At 38.9% G+C, this 17,628-nt stretch overlaps 1 protein-coding gene across 1 annotated transcript in view; it reads left to right on the forward strand.

Moving 5' to 3' along the window:
- LOC136877155 (uncharacterized) overlaps window positions 1-16,336 on the forward strand; it is a 120,918-nt gene extending 104,582 nt beyond the window's left edge. Inside the window, exon 6 of the mRNA XM_067150968.2 lies at window positions 15,129-16,336. Within this exon, the coding sequence (XP_067007069.2) occupies window positions 15,129-15,581 (453 nt within the window). The 3' untranslated portion in view covers window positions 15,582-16,336. The remainder of the gene's footprint in view (window positions 1-15,128) is intronic.
- The last annotated feature ends 1,292 nt before the right edge of the window (window positions 16,337-17,628 follow it).

Consider the following 17,628-nt stretch of genomic DNA (forward strand, 5'->3'; position numbering starts at 1 on the left):
TGGTCTTGTTCTCTATATATTGTGCAAGAGTAAAATCACCATTTCGGTTCCCTATAAACCGCCAGTCCATTCCGGAATATGAAATGTTATTTACGTTTAAAACCTACCTTTGGACAGGTGGATGCTAAATATGAATTTTGGTTCGAATGTCTTCAGTAGTTTTCAAGTTGTAAGGAATACGCTTTACACGCACCCGCTCGTGAGTTAAGTCCGATGGGACTTGTACAAAAAAACGGTCCGTTAATGATATCTCCCTTATTAATCCTCGTATCGAAATGATGCACATGAGAAAAAAGGTTTAGAAATTAATTTCTACCAAGGCAGGTAGATTTAAATTAACGTTGGTTGTGTATATTTTGTGGAAGTGCAAAATCACTGTTTCGGTTTCGTATAAACCCCCAGTCAGTTCAGGGATTTAGAAACAATATTTGCCCTAAAATCTATCAAGGACAGGTGTATTCTAAATATGAGTATTGGTGGAAATACATCCAGTAGTTTGTAGCACTCGCGTACATACGGCGTAATTAAGGAAGAAAATAATACAGTTAAGATAGTTGAAAGTAATAGAAAATGGATTATAACTGAGGACAGCCGGAAAACGACAAATATGTAAATGCCAAGTTAATGTATTGGAAAAACAAATGCCCCTCCATAAATTATGCTAGTGTGAGTTATGGATATAATAAAACGGTAACAGAGGAGCAATTTAGGTCCATTGATTCCTAGGTAAACAAATAATAAGAAGATGACTAATGGTGTTATTATTTAATCTATTCGAAGGCGGTTATAACATCCAACGATATTCCGCCAATATCCCGCAGATAGGCCGATTGACGCCTTTCTTGCATTCTACCCAAGGAACAACCAAGAATTTAAAAGCATAATGAGGAAAATGGCAATACGTTACTTCCCTGCTGGCATGCAGTCAGAGACGTTGCCATGGTAACCTGTAGGTTCGTTGTCGGTCTGTCGGTCACTCAATGCAGAGCATGGTACCAGCAGAAAATTGTAAATTTCTCCGTCATGTAAAGAGTAAGGTAAATTATAAACATAACGAAAGTTGTTTATAATGAAGAGACGTTTCACGTACGGTAAACGAAGTTTACAGAAAATCAATACTATAAGAGAAAATGGAGGAAAACCATTCTGGTTTTCCAATAAACACCCCGTCTATTCAAAGATTTTAAAATGATATGCATATCGAAACCTTCCCCGGGAGGAGTATGCTCTAAATGTGAAGTTTGGTTGAGATCTATCCAGCCGTTTCGACGTGATAGTGGAAAAACCATTCTGGTTTTCCTATAACCCCCCCGTGTATTAAAGATTTTAAAATGATATGCATATCGAAACCTTCCCCGGGATGAGTATACTCTAAATATGAAATTTGGTTGAGATCCATCCAGCCGTTTCGACGTGATGGTGGAAAAACCATTCTGGTTTTCCTATAAACCCCCCGTGTATTCAAGGATTTTAAAATGATATGCATATCGAAACCTTCCCCGGGATGAGTATACTCTAAATATGAAGTTTGGTTGAGATATATCCAGCCGTTTCGACGTGATGGTGGAAAAACCATTCTGGTTTTCCTATAAACGCCCCGTGTATTCAAAGATTTTAAAATAATATGCATATCGAAACCTTCCCCGGGAGGAGTATACTCTAAATATGAAATTTGGTTGAGATCTATCCAGCCGTTTCGACGTGATGGTGGATAAACTATTCTGGTTTTCCTATAAACCCCCGTGTATTCAAAGATTATAAAATGATATGCATATCGAAACCTTCCCCGGGATGAGTATACTCTAAATATGAAGTTTGGTTGAGATATATCCAGCCGTTTCGACGTGATGGTGGAAAAACCATTCTGGTTTTCCTATAAACGCCCCGTGTATTCAAAGATTTTAAAATAATATGCATATCGAAACCTTCCCCGGGATGAGTATACTCTAAATATGAAATTTGGTTGAGATCCATCCAGCCGTTTCGACGTGATGGTGGAAAAACCATTCTGGTTTTCCTATAAACCCCCGTGTATTCAAGGATTTTAAAATGATATGCATATCGAAATCTTCCCCGGGAGGAGTATGCTCTAAATATTAAGTTTGGTTGAGATCTATCCAGCTGTTTCGACGTGATGGTAGAAAAACCATACTGGTTTTCTTATAAACCTCCGTGTAATCAAAGATTTTAAAATGATATGCATATCGAAACCTTCCCCGGGATGAGTATACTCTAAATAAAAATTTGTTGAGATCCATCCAGCCGTTTCGACGTGATGGTGGAAAAACCATTCTGGTTTTCCTATAAACCCCCCGTGTATTCAAAGATTTTAAAATGATATGCATATCAAAACCTTCCCCGGGAGGAGTATACTCTACATATGAAGTTTGGTTGAGATCTATCCAGCCGTTTCGACGTGATGGTGGATAAACTATTCTGGTTTTCCTATAAACCCCCGTGTATTCAAAGATTTTAAAATGATATGCATATCGAAACCTTCCCCGGGAGGAGTATACTCTAAATATGAAGTTTGGTTGAGATCTATCCAGCTGTTTCGACGTGATGGTGGAAAAACCATTCTGGTTTTCTTATCAACCCCCGTGTAATCAAAGATTTTAAAATGATATGCATATCGAAACCTTCCCCGGGATGAGTATACTCTAAATATGAAATTTTGTTGAGATCTATCCAGCCGTTTGGACGTGATGGTGGAAAAACCATTCTGGTTTTCCTATAAACCCCCCGTGTATTCAATGATTTTAAAATGATATGCATATCGAAACCTTCCCCGGGATGAGTATACTCTAAATATGGAGTTTGGTTGAGATCTATCCAGTCGTTTCGACGTGATGGTGGAAAAACCGTTCTGATTTTCCTATAAACCCCCGTGTATTCAATGATTTTAAAATGATATGCATATCGAAACCTTCCCCGGGATGAGTATACTCTAAATATGAAATTTGGTTGAGATCTATCCAGCCGTTTCGACGTGATGGTGGAAAAACCATTCTGGTTTTCCTATAACCCCCCCCCGTGTATTCAAAGATTTTAAAATGATATGCATATCTAATCCTTCCCCGGGAGGAGTATACTCTAAGTATGAAGTTTGGTTGAGATCTATCCAGCCGTTTCGACGTGATGGTGGAAAAACCATTCTGGTTTTCCTATAAACCCCCCGTGTATTCAAATATTTTAAAATGATATGCATATCGAAACCTTCCCCGGGAGAGTATACTCTAAATATGAAGTTTGCTTGAGATCTATCCAGCCGTTTCGACGTGATGGTGGAAAAACCATTCTGGTTTTCTTATAAACCCCCCGTGTATTCAAAGATTTTAAAATGATATGCGTATCTAAACCTTCCCCGGGATGAGTATACTCTAAATATGAAGTTTGGTTGAGATCTATCCAGCCGTTTCGACGTGATGGTGGAACAGACAAACAGACAAACAGACAAACAGAAACGAACAACTTTATTTATAAGATTATTTTTATACCACTCCCCTCGCCCCTTGCCAAAAGGGTGCTAGGGGTGTCTTACCCTCACGCGGTTTGTCTCCTGATACTAATTGATAAGTGTACCACGTTTGGTGAAATTGCTCCAGTGGTTTAGGAGGAGATGTGTCATATACACACCCACACCCACACACCCACGCACACACATACATCAATTTTTATATATAGTAAGAAGAAGAAGATAATATTTTTATATGTAGTTTTTCGATTAATTTTATATCTCACCCCCTTCGCTCCCCACTTGGATTTGCAAAAAATCCGGAGTAATACTATTCATCTCAGAGACCCTGAAATCTATGGATTCGAAACTGTTTTTAATTATTTCTATATCTCACCCCACCCCCCCCACCCTTTGCTCCCAACCTAAAAGGGGGCTGGATTTTAAAAAAATTCTAGAGTATCACTTTTCAACTCAGCGACCCCGAAAACTATGAATTCGACACTATTCTCGATTATTATTGTAACTACCACCCCCCTGACCCTCTCCCTTAAGGGCGCTAGGGATGGCTTACCCCCCACAGTGATCGTCTCCCGATAGTAAGTGATTCGTGTACCAAGTTTGGTTGAAATTGCTCCAGTGGTTTAGTTGGAGATGTGTCATTTACACACACACTTCCATTTCTATATATAGTAAGATTTTTACACTCGTTCTTCACCCCCTTTCCATCCCCGCCCAAAGGAGTCCTATGAGTGCCTTACACAACAGTATATTTTTTTCCCAGATATTAAGTCTTATTTGTACCTATTTTGGTTGACAGCTATGCCCAAACGTACATGCATAATCTCACTGCTCTAGAATCCTGGAGCTGACGTTGCCATGGTTACGGCAGTTCATTTCTTTATCCGATTCCTAGAGCAGGGGTAGTGTGGTGCCAATATCTCCGTAACGGTTGGTTTTAGGGCCTTAAAACATGGTTTTCGGGCCCGTAGGGCTTACCGAGTTTTGTTCTTTGCGTCAAGAGGATTAAATAATTTTGCCTATAATAGTATAAGAGAAAATGGAGGAAAACCGTTTTTCCTATAAAACCCCCGTCTTTTCAAAGATTCTAAAATGATATGCATATCGAAACCTTCCCCGGGGTCAGTATACTCTAAATATGAAGTTTGGTTGAGATCTATCCAGCCGTTTCGACGTGATGGTGGAACAGACAAACAGACAGACAAACAGACAAACAGAAACAATTTTATTTATATAGATTAACTAGCGAATGTACCCGTGCTTCGCTACGGTATTCTACATTGTATTCGAATATCGAAGTAAATAGTGTGCATGCAGTAAATAAGATTGTTTTAAAATTGCATGTCTCTTAGCGTTATCCGAGAAAGAGCATGGGGAGGTCCCCGTACGTTGTTTCCAATGTAAAGTGTTTGTTATGGATTTGTGATATAACGGCAGGCTCACTGCCTACTGCCATTCACAATCGAGTTGGGAAGTTTACGTTATAATTGCAGGCCCCATTGCCTACTATGCGGACAGAATCGATTTGGGGAGTTTTCGTTAAAATGGCAGCCCCCCTTTCCTACTTCCAGACAGATTAAAGTTTTTATTATAATGGCATGCAATTACCCTACTACCACTCGAAATTAAGTTGTGCAGTTATCATTATAATGTCAGGCCCATTTTCCTACTTTCAGCCAGCTTACTGCCAGTCACACCAAGTTGGTGAGTTTCCATCAAAATAGCAGGCCACTATGCCTAATGCCAGTCACATTTTAGATGAGGACATTTCTTTATAATGGCGGGCACCCTTGCCTACTGCCAAACACAATCGGGTAGGGGAGTTTTAAACAAAACTGCATGCTCACTTGCCTTCTGCAAGTCAAATCGAGAAGTGAACTATTCATTACAATTGTAGACCTTCCTTACTAATGACAGTTACACAGGAGTTGGAGAAGGAACCCTTTCATACTGCCAGTCAAAGTCGGTGTGGGGAGTACTGATTACAATAGCAGACCCACCCTTTCTCGATCGCTACAAATCGACATCAGTGAATATATATAGATCGACATACGAAACTATATGCGTGTTTACAATACTGAAGACCTTCATTTACAGATTAACTGCTACTAAACGTACGTCATATCGACAAAGGATTATACCATAAGACACGCCGGATTTAGTGGCCTAAATGGCTGGTCCTATGATATGTAATCTATTCTTGGGTCAGATTGAGTTAGAAACGTGGAACAGGGTAACGTTCTTGTAAGATTATCTCACATTACATTACTTTTCGGATAATTATGTGACAGCTATATACATAGCATTTGGCTCATATATGGCTACTGGGTGGGCCAATTTTCGTGAAGAGTTTGATGATTCTGTATTTCATATAAGTAATCGAAGGTGTAAATTATGCATGTGAAAATTCCAAATTGACTTAACATCCATTAATAGAGAAAAATCAAACGTAAAATTGATACAGATACGGCAAAGAGTAATAAGACCAAGGTTGTAGATCATTCCAAATTGAACGGAGATTGTGCAATCTGTTATGCGATAGGAATTTCAGAAGGTCTGCACCATTATTAAAATTGCCTGCATATTTCGATATTCTTCGGGGATAAAAAGTGAAGAATTTAATGATCTTGGATGTTTTCCGTTCGTTACAGGCTAAAACGTATAATTTTGTCAAATTTCAATTATCTTCTTTTTCTTCTGGCAGATTATGCCGCAATCTGGATTTTCGGCGAGGCGGGTAAAAATTAGGACTTTCAGAAACTAAACCAAAAATTATGCAGATGGTCATTATTACCCCTTAAACGGAAAGCTGTACGAAAATTTCGCCAAAATAGTCAGTGTAGAGGCACACAGTCGTTACGATTTGATTTATATAGATAAGGAATCTGCTCCATGTAAAACACCTTTTTGGTTATGGCCGCTGGACTTAACCTGCAAAACTGACCATTCATGATATCTCCCTTATTAATCCTCCTGACGAAAAAATGCACATGAAAAAAAGGTTTAGAGGTGGAATTCCATCACGTTTGGTCGATTTCCTGTCAGGTTGGTCTTGTTCTCTATATATTGTGCAAGAGTAAAATCACTATTTCGGTTCCCTATAAACCGCCAGTCCATTCCGGAATATGAAATGTTATTTACGTTTAAAACCTACCTTTGGACAGGTGGATGCTAAATATGAATTTTGGTTCGAATGTCTTCAGTAGTTTTCAAGTTGTAAGGAATACGCTTTACACGCACCCGCTCGTGAGTTAAGTCCGATGGGACTTGTACAAAAAAACGGTCCGTTAATGATATCTCCCTTATTAATCCTCGTATCGAAATGATGCACATGAGAAAAAAGGTTTAGAAATTAATTTCTACCAAGGCAGGTAGATTTAAATTAACGTTGGTTGTGTATATTTTGTGGAAGTGCAAAATCACTGTTTCGGTTTCGTATAAACCCCCAGTCAGTTCAGGGATTAGGAACAATATTTGCCCTAAAATCTATCAAGGACAGGTGTATTCTAAATATGAGTATTGGTGGAAATACATCCAGTAGTTTGTAGCACTCGCGTACATACGGCGTAATTAAGGAAGAAAATAATACAGTTAAGATAGTTGAAAGTAATAGAAAATGGATTATAACTGAGGACAGCCGGAAAACGACAAATATGTAAATGCCAAGTTAATGTATTGGAAAAACAAATGCCCCTCCATAAATTATGCTAGTGTGAGTTATGGATATAATAAAACGGTAACAGAGGAGCAATTTAGGTCCATTGATTCCTAGGTAAACAAATAATAAGAAGATGACTAATGGTGTTATTATTTAATCTATTCGAAGGCGGTTATAACATCCAACGATATTCCGCCAATATCCCGCAGATAGGCCGATTGACGCCTTTCTTGCATTCTACCCAAGGAACAACCAAGAATTTAAAAGCATAATGAGGAAAATGGCAATACGTTACTTCCCTGCTGGCATGCAGTCAGAGACGTTGCCATGGTAACCTGTAGGTTCGTTGTCGGTCTGTCGGTCACTCAATGCAGAGCATGGTACCAGCAGAAAATTGTAAATTTCTCCGTCATGTAAAGAGTAAGGTAAATTATAAACATAACGAAAGTTGTTTATAATGAAGAGACGTTTCACGTACGGTAAACGAAGTTTACAGAAAATCAATAGTATAAGAGAAAATGGAGGAAAACCATTCTGGTTTTCCAATAAACACCCCGTCTATTCAAAGATTTTAAAATGATATGCATATCGAAACCTTCCCCGGGATGAGTATACTCTAAATATGAAGTTTGGTTGAGATATATCCAGCCGTTTCGACGTGATGGTGGAAAAACCATTCTGGTTTTCCTATAAACGCCCCGTGTATTCAAAGATTTTAAAATAATATGCATATCGAAACCTTCCCCGGGAGGAGTATACTCTAAATATGAAATTTGGTTGAGATCTATCCAGCCGTTTCGACGTGATGGTGGATAAACTATTCTGGTTTTCCTATAAACCCCCGTGTATTCAAAGATTATAAAATGATATGCATATCGAAACCTTCCCCGGGATGAGTATACTCTAAATATGAAGTTTGGTTGAGATATATCCAGCCGTTTCGACGTGATGGTGGAAAAACCATTCTGGTTTTCCTATAAACGCCCCGTGTATTCAAAGATTTTAAAATAATATGCATATCGAAACCTTCCCCGGGATGAGTATACTCTAAATATGAAATTTGGTTGAGATCCATCCAGCCGTTTCGACGTGATAGTGGAAAAACCATTCTGGTTTTCCTATAAACCCCCGTGTATTCAAGGATTTTAAAATGATATGCATATCGAAATCTTCCCCGGGAGGAGTATGCTCTAAATATTAAGTTTGGTTGAGATCTATCCAGCTGTTTCGACGTGATGGTAGAAAAACCATACTGGTTTTCTTATAAACCTCCGTGTAATCAAAGATTTTAAAATGATATGCATATCGAAACCTTCCCCGGGATGAGTATACTCTAAATATGAAATTTTGTTGAGATCTATCCAGCCGTTTCGACGTGATGGTGGAAAAACCATTCTGATTTTCCTATAAACCCCCGTGTATTCAATGATTTTAAAATGATATGCATATCGAAACCTTCCCCGGGATGAGTATACTCTAAATATGAAATTTGGTTGAGATCTATCCAGCCGTTTCGACGTGATGGTGGAAAAACCATTCTGGTTTTCCTATAACCCCCCCCCCCCCGTGTATTCAAAGATTTTAAAATGATATGCATATCTAATCCTTCCCCGGGAGGAGTATACTCTAAGTATGAAGTTTGGTTGAGATCTATCCAGCCGTTTCGACGTGATGGTGGAAAAACCATTCTGGTTTTCCTATAAACCCCCCGTGTATTCAAATATTTTAAAATGATATGCATATCGAAACCTTCCCCGGGAGGAGTATACTCTAAATATGAAGTTTGCTTGAGATCTATCCAGCCGTTTCGACGTGATGGTGGAAAAACCATTCTGGTTTTCTTATAAACCCCCCGTGTATTCAAAGATTTTAAAATGATATGCGTATCTAAACCTTCCCCGGGATGAGTATACTCTAAATATGAAGTTTGGTTGAGATCTATCCAGCCGTTTCGACGTGATGGTGGAACAGACAAACAGACAAACAGACAAACAGAAACGAACAACTTTATTTATAAGATTATTTTTATACCACTCCCCTCGCCCCTTGCCAAAAGGGTGCTAGGGGTGTCTTACCCTCACGCGGTTTGTCTCCTGATACTAATTGATAAGTGTACCACGTTTGGTGAAATTGCTCCAGTGGTTTAGGAGGAGATGTGTCATATACACACCCACACCCACACACCCACGCACACACATACATCAATTTTTATATATAGTAAGAAGAAGAAGATAATATTTTTATATGTAGTTTTTCGATTAATTTTAGATCTCACCCCCTTCGCTCCCCACTTGGATTTGCAAAAAATCCGGAGTAATACTATTCATCTCAGAGACCCTGAAATCTATGGATTCGAAACTGTTTTTAATTATTTCTATATCTCACCCCACCCCCCCCACCCTTTGCTCCCAACCTAAAAGGGGGCTGGATTTTAAAAAAATTCTAGAGTATCACTTTTCAACTCAGCGACCCCGAAAACTATGAATTCGACACTATTCTCGATTATTATTGTAACTACCACCCCCCTGACCCTCTCCCTTAAGGGCGCTAGGGATGGCTTACCCCCACAGTGATCGTCTCCCGATAGTAAGTGATTCGTGTACCAAGTTTGGTTGAAATTGCTCCAGTGGTTTAGTTGGAGATGTGTCATTTACACACACACTTCCATTTCTATATATAGTAAGATTTTTACACTCGTTCTTCACCCCCTTTCCATCCCCGCCCAAAGGAGTCCTATGAGTGCCTTACACAACAGTATATTTTTTTCCCAGATATTAAGTCTTATTTGTACCTATTTTGGTTGACAGCTATGCCCAAACGTACATGCATAATCTCACTGCTCTAGAATCCTGGAGCTGACGTTGCCATGGTTACGGCAGTTCATTTCTTTATCCGATTCCTAGAGCAGGGGTAGTGTGGTGCCAATATCTCCGTAACGGTTGGTTTTAGGGCCTCAAAACATGGTTTTCGGGCCCGTAGGGCTTACCGAGTTTTGTTCTTTGCGTCAAGAGGATTAAATAATTTTGCCTATAATAGTATAAGAGAAAATGGAGGAAAACCGTTTTTCCTATAAAACCCCCGTCTTTTCAAAGATTCTAAAATGATATGCATATCGAAACCTTCCCCGGGGTCAGTATACTCTAAATATGAAGTTTGGTTGAGATCTATCCAGCCGTTTCGACGTGATGGTGGAACAGACAAACAGACAGACAAACAGACAAACAGAAACAATTTTATTTATACAGATATGTAACACAGGAATTCGCAATTCAATCATCTATCCCATTCTCAAGCAACGAACAGAAACATATCTCCTCACTCTAATTACAACTTGTCCGACTCGTTGGCTGAATGGTCAGCGTACTGGCCTTCGGTTCAGAGGGTCCCGGGTTCGATTCCCGGCCGGGTCGGGGATTTTAACCTTAATTGGTTAATTCCATTGGACCGGGGGCTGGGTGTTTGTGCTGTCCCCAACATCCCTGCAACTCACACACAACACATAACACTATCCTCCACTACAATCACACGCAGTTACCTACACATGGCAGATGCCGCCCACCCTCATCGGAGGGTCTGCCTTACAAGGGCTGCACTCGGCTAGTAATAGCCACACGAAATTAAAAAAAATTACAACTTGCCACATTAACATTCCATTTCCTTCACATATATATATACCTCCATATTTAAAAATATCTTCATTCAATTCCACTTAAATAACCTCTGTGTTACGGTAGCAATACTTAATAGCCTGATTACTTTCTCATACACTGCAACTTCGTTAATATATCAAACATTTCCTTACAATACAATTATCGTACTGGCCATGATTGCAACACATATTGACCTGAAGTTTTAGGTTACGTCTCGTATCTCGCCTGCATTTTCTACAACCACAACTGGTTAAACGTTTCACGGTCTACTCGTATGGATTGGCACTAAACATGCACAAATGCTCAATCAGATCTAGTTTCCATTAACCTTAAAACTATCACATTATCACCATAGTTATACAGCATAAATTGGCACATTTCATCGGCTAATAATTGGCATTTATATTCTAATATCCTTTCATTGGCACTAAATCTCTTATTTCTAGCACTCCTGCACACATATAAATATTTTTCATCAATTGATTTCAAATTCATTACGATGCAACTCATAATACTTATCTCGTAACGGGATTTTGCTGCTGGATCTTTCCTGGTCTAGGGCATCTTGGAGTAGGCAGCCCCTGCAGTCCAAAGATTACGTCATCTGCGGCTCCGGCTGGGAATCTTGGCTTGAGCTATTTCGTCTTGAGCGACCATTTCCATCTGTTTAAGCTGACTCCATCTTGTCACCAGTTCTCATGAAATCATAAAAGAACAAATACATAGTAGAAGTCATATTATACTGGTGAATAGTAGGCTACTCAATACGTAATATTTGTCTTCAGAATCTCGTATTGGTCGAAAATATTCTTTTTTAAATTTAGAGATTTCTCTAATTCGGCCTACTTTTTGCTATTTCTTTCGCTTAAACAGATATTGTCTCCCTCCTGGAAACAATAAATTATGCCTTCTTTAGCAAGGATTTGCCGCTATAATACTAATTTCGGCAATGTATGACTCGGCTGTAGTTTCCTTTCGCTTCTGAGTTTAGGTGTTACAGTAACAAATATTTTCCTTCAAATCTACTCCTTTTCTGCCAATATTTTTGCAGATATAATCTTCACTGCTGTTTGTATATTAATACTTTAGTATTTAACGTTGCGTTGACCCTTTTATATCCTTCCGTAAGTCGTGCTGCTCCTCTTCAACTCGTAACTTTTTCTTCTCAAAGTAGTCAAGAATCGGTTTCATTCAAATTTTTTAGTCCATCATTATTTAATCTTGAGATTCCTTTTCCTTGCTGCCGGACGATATCGATTTACTAGATCTCTACTCTGTGTATTTGCACATTGCCTGAAGCTATTGTGCGCCATATTTGTCCACTGTTTCCATGACATTTACGGCCGCTAATGTAACGTAATGGTACAGAAGGGAGTTCGCTATATAATGCAACACAATTTTTTTCTAAAAGCAGGTTGGTTTTATTGAGTGTTCAAATACACCTTGTTATTCCCCAGTCCTTTTATTAAAGTACTGTATTTTTCAACATAATCTTTGTTCAGTGCTACGGCCTTACACTACTGTAATGTGAAGGCCTATATGCCTGCATGGTACCACTTGGTTGGTCGATGTCGGAGCCAACGTCGTGCTGCATCGATAACTTCCTCATCATCAACGTAGTGCTATCTCGCGGATTTCATCCTTCATTTGGCCAAACATATAGAAGTCAGAAGGCATGAGATCTGGGCTGTAGGGTGGATGAGGAAGAACAGTCCACTGAAATTTTGTAAGCTCCTGTCGGGTGTGCAGACTAGTGTGAGGTCTTTCATTATCTTGGGGAAGGAGAAGTTCATTCACATTTTTGTGGCTACAAACATGCTGAAGTCATCTCTTCAGTTTCCTCAGAGTAGCACAATACACTTCAGAGTTCATCGTTTCACCACGAGGGAGGACATCGAAGAGAATAACCCCTTCAGAGTCCCAGAAGACCATAGCCATGACTTTACCAGCTGAGGGTACAGTTTTGAACCTTTTCTTTTCGGGAGAGTTGGTGTGGCGCTACTCCATGTTTTATTTTCATGTTTCATCACCTGTGATAATGTTTGACAAGTAATTGTCACCTGCAGCCTCATAATGAGCAAGCAATTCCGCATGGAAGTTTCTTCTTTGGTCATTATGGTCTTCCATTAGATGACGGGGGAACCCAGCGGGAATAAAGCTTTGAATACTCCAACTGGGTGGATAAGTTTGTCAGCACTACTAACAGAGACGTCAAGTTCAGCAGCGAGGTCTGTGACTATGATCCGTCAATCACCTCAAATAAGGGTGTCAGCACGTTCCAACTTTGCAGGTGTCACAGCTTTGTGTGGCCGGCCGGCATGTGGGAGATCAGACAGGTTTGCTTGATCTTGTTGTGATGATGAAACATGCCTCGCACAACGACTCGCTGTGCTCTTGTCCACTGCCAGGACTCTTTAGACATTCTGCAAGCACCTATGAATATCTGTGATGCCCTGGTTTTTTGCCAAAATAAACTCAATAACTGCTCTCTGTTTGGTATGCACCTCCATTACAGACGCCAGTTTGAAAGCTAGTTATAGCGCTGCCACCTATCAGAAATTAATGAAACTCTACGAGACAAAGTGGTAATATTCCAAGATGTTCCAAACAAAATTCCAATTTTTTAAATAGAAATTGGCCAAGAAATAAAATGCGATGCATTATAAATTGAATGCCCCTTGTAAATTAATTTTATTAATTTCAGAGTAATTATAGCAATGTGTAGCTTGTGATAATAAGAATGGATATTGAAATATTCATGTTCTCAATATGCCTACACATACACTGGCATCACACAGTTGTTTATATTAGATCATGTATGTTAGATGCACATTTTCTGTATCAAAAGAGTCACGTATAATAAACACCCATTAAGTACTGAGGGAAGAGCAAAGGGTAAGAATTATAGAGGATGTTCAAAGATCGGACTTGATCACACTTCACTCCTGATCAGTTACTTCCTATTAATCGTTCGCTTGTTTCACAGAGTCTCCACACACTGACTTCACATATTCCTGACAAGTTATTTTTTCATACTTACCACAACTAGTTGTGGCTTTTCTGTCCTTTTTACTTTCACAGTCTTCACATCTTCCTGCTTGATGCTTTCTGAGAATTGTACTTTTTCTTTTCTCAGCTTTTCCAGAAAGCCACTGAATATGATCTCGGAGATTTATTGGTAGATTCAGTATCTTAGCCTACTTCCTGATGCCAATTGTTCCTTTGTGAGATTCAAACACAACAATTTCAAGAAATTTTGACAGAATGTAGGTTCAGAGTTGTGATTGTTTGCTTTATAGATGACTTGAAAATTGATAGCAGCGATGCACAGAATGCTGAAAAATATTGTTAGTGGGCATCAAGATCATTTTCAAGAGACAGTATAAGTGCAACACATTTCATCAACCATGTGTAAGCCCCCTTTAGTACCATTGTGCAATGTCATAATTTCTGGCTTCCTTTTGGCGCTAGACTGTTCATTGATGGCTGCATCGCGATGCGTAGTGGACACTAGGGGAATAACTCTGCCTATTTTCGGCACATAAGGTGTTTGAATTACATGCTCAGTGAATCCTCCATACATAAAACTTGTCTATCATCCCAAAAAACCCATTCAGAAATGCCCATCATTAACCTAGGAGTGTTTGTGCTCATAGTGCAACTCAGTATAGTCACACAGTTTCATTGTAACTCTCTGGGCTGAGTGGCTCAGATGGTTGAGGCACTGACTTTCTGAGGCCAACTTGGTTGGTTCAACCCTGGCTCAGTCCAATGGTACTTGAAGGCACTCTGTTAAGTCAGGCCCATGTCAGTAAATTTACTGGCACGTAAAAGAACTCCTGCGGGACAAAATTTCAACACCTTGGCTTCCCCGAAAACCATAAAAAGTAGTCAGTGGGACATAAAATCAGTAACAGTGTCATCTTCGATACCCTTTCGAGAAAAAAAAACAAACAAAACATTTTGGGGATAGCTTTTGCATAATTACATTAAGCAAATTCATGATACATATTTAATTATGATTAATAATTATATTGGAATACATATATAAATTAATAAAATATAGTTTTCTAAACAAAACTAAAACAAAAATGGGCTTAAGACACCATTTTTTTATATCTTTACTCTTGAATATCTCTTTTTTTTTAAATATGGTTGTTCTCTGCAGCAATCTCTGGGAGGAGAGAGGACCAGTAGGAGAATGTTGGAATAACACCTGGACATATGAGCACATGCTTCCAGGGTGAATAGGATTTTGTTTTCTTATTATATTAATATACAGTACTTGTTGTTTACTCTTAAAGTTAAGTTTCTTTAAGGAATGTTTTTTTTTTTTTTATTGCAGGTTAAAGGTAACCCTTCCTTAGGATCTGTAGGAGCAGAGCCATCTAAGGGCAACTCATCTCCACATCCCATGATTGAGACTCTAAACAGCATTTCTAAAAGCAACTTGGTAATTATAGGGTCTTCTTCCCTGAAGGAGTTAATTTCACAAAGTTCAAGACCTGAAGATGTTGATTTAAATGTGCTTCAGCATCGACAACTAGTTGAGAGTATTCATTCCCCTAGTCTTCCTTCTGTAACCAAAGAGAACAATATGCATGGAGAAGAATTGCATTGTGATAAAGTTGGTAAAGAAGTGCCTGCTGTGAGTAAAGAGGGAAGCAACATAATAAAGGATGAGGTGAATAATGAAATCAAAAGAGAAGATACTGAAATACTATCAATTGAGTTTGTTGACAGGACAGCAAAGCAGTACATATGTAGTGGAGGTGGAGATGCTTCTTCTGGAAAGTAACACTTGCTTGTATTGCTTTCATGAATTAAACTATTGCAGACAGAGGAGATGCTACAGGAGGTAAACTTTCAAGTCAGAGTTTCTGATGAGAATTGCTGCAAAAATGTTGGCTACAACTGTGATCAGAGTGGATCTGTTTAGGCATTAAATAATTTGTCACACATTAGTTTGTTAACAGCTTCATTCTTGAAATGTTGGTTTATGCCATTAAGTGAGATTTTAAGAAAGGTACGCATATTTTCTTTCTACTACTACTACTACTACTACTCTACTACTACTACTACTACTACTACTACTACTACTACTACTACAAAATGTTTTCATTCCTACCCTGCAGTGGGTGGCGGGCCTCGTAGACGGTGACACCGTCTCTCATACTAGGTGATTTGTTAAGGTGAAGTAGATGCTTGGAGAAGATGAGGGGGTTGGAGGCTGTCGCGTACACTAGGAACTGTCCTGGCATTTTGCCTTAGTGCAGGAGAATGGAAAATCATTCTCAGGACAGCCGACGGTGGGGACCAGCCTCTCTCTGTCCCCCGAATATGGAGATGTAGAGCTGTGGCCACCTCTCCTCTGCTTGGTTCATCGGTCAGATTGCAGAGCTGTTGGACCATGGACCAGCCGAGGAAGCCTACTCTGCAAACACTGACCATCTTATCTTCTCCATTTTCATGTAATTTGACTGTGGAAATTTAATTTTTTTAAAATTTTGTTTGAGTTAATATTGAAATAAATGTTTCATTCTTCAGCTATAATCATACTGATCCTTCCCCTGACCTTAATATGCCTGGCTAACCCCTCAGGGGTGTTCGATCCTTGAGGGAATATATAAACAATTTATAAGTTAAATGAGGCAAGGAGAAAGTACGTAGCTTAATTGTTGGAATGAGAACTGTGGATTTAAGGGGTAAAATCTAATTTATTGATCTAAGGCAAGATTGGAAACAACACAGAAATAAGTAAAACACGAAACTATACAAATGAAAATGGGGTACCCTGACTCCTCTGATTGTGAATCTACAGCTTACTCGCTGATTGCAGTCTTGGTTTTAAAGTTCTTATTGGAGGTCGAGATATATTCCTGTTCCAAAAATTAGTCCATTTGACCTTATGAAATAAGAGTTACAAAGCTTTAAAAAGTTTTAGGGTCCAGCTTAGTCAATACTATACAATTTGTTTTCTAGATTTAAATACAACATACTATGCTTATTCAAAACTAGTTTTGACACTATTGTGCGTCATCATCAGCAGATCAAAGGCCTTAGGAAACTGACAATCATATAAACATTATAAACATTAAACTTTTTCACAAGATGAAATGTTATGAATATTAAATTTAAAATTACTATATATAAAAATACGTTTGTCCTTCCTTTTTCAACAAGTCGAAGACTTGCGAGTCGAATGTACCAAATTATTCAAAACCGTGTACAATCAAATTTATTACAGTTGTAATCTTAGAGTGAGCTCATATTAAAATTCACACTCGAAGTTAAAATAGTTTTGTTCTAAAACTCGTGCTTAGTTAAATATACTTCGTACATCTATGTACAGTGAGGTGCAATCATAAGAAACATGACCTTCAGGTTGTCCCAGCTGTTTCACCTCGGGCCTTTCATATCGGTCCACATGCAATTGGTCAATAATATCTCAACCACTCATTGTTTTGCCACATTTTTCAATTCATTAATATTCTCCTACTTCAGTCACATCTGCTCCTCAGGTCACGAAGCATTGAGTCTCGAATGCCACTTAAACCTCTTGTTGACTATCCCACCGAAACATATTCTCAAAGAGGAAAGAATTGTAACCATTTAATTTACCTAAGCAAACCCAAAATGGGCAAAGTCTCTGGATAAATGTCCTATCTGAAGTCATGGATTTGATAATTTGTGGCTAACTGGAAGCCCTCTTCACACATATACTGGTCTTCTTCTGTACACTTCTGAAATATGCAAAAATTCATGCACAGCTACATTGTTTATCGAGTACCTTCTGCTCTAGCGAAAGATCCATAGTTCAAAATCTACGCTGGGCCTTCATGGCC

The sequence above is a fragment of the Anabrus simplex genome, chromosome 1 (assembly GCF_040414725.1).
Source record: "Anabrus simplex isolate iqAnaSimp1 chromosome 1, ASM4041472v1, whole genome shotgun sequence".
NCBI classification, from domain to species: domain Eukaryota; kingdom Metazoa; phylum Arthropoda; class Insecta; order Orthoptera; family Tettigoniidae; genus Anabrus; species Anabrus simplex.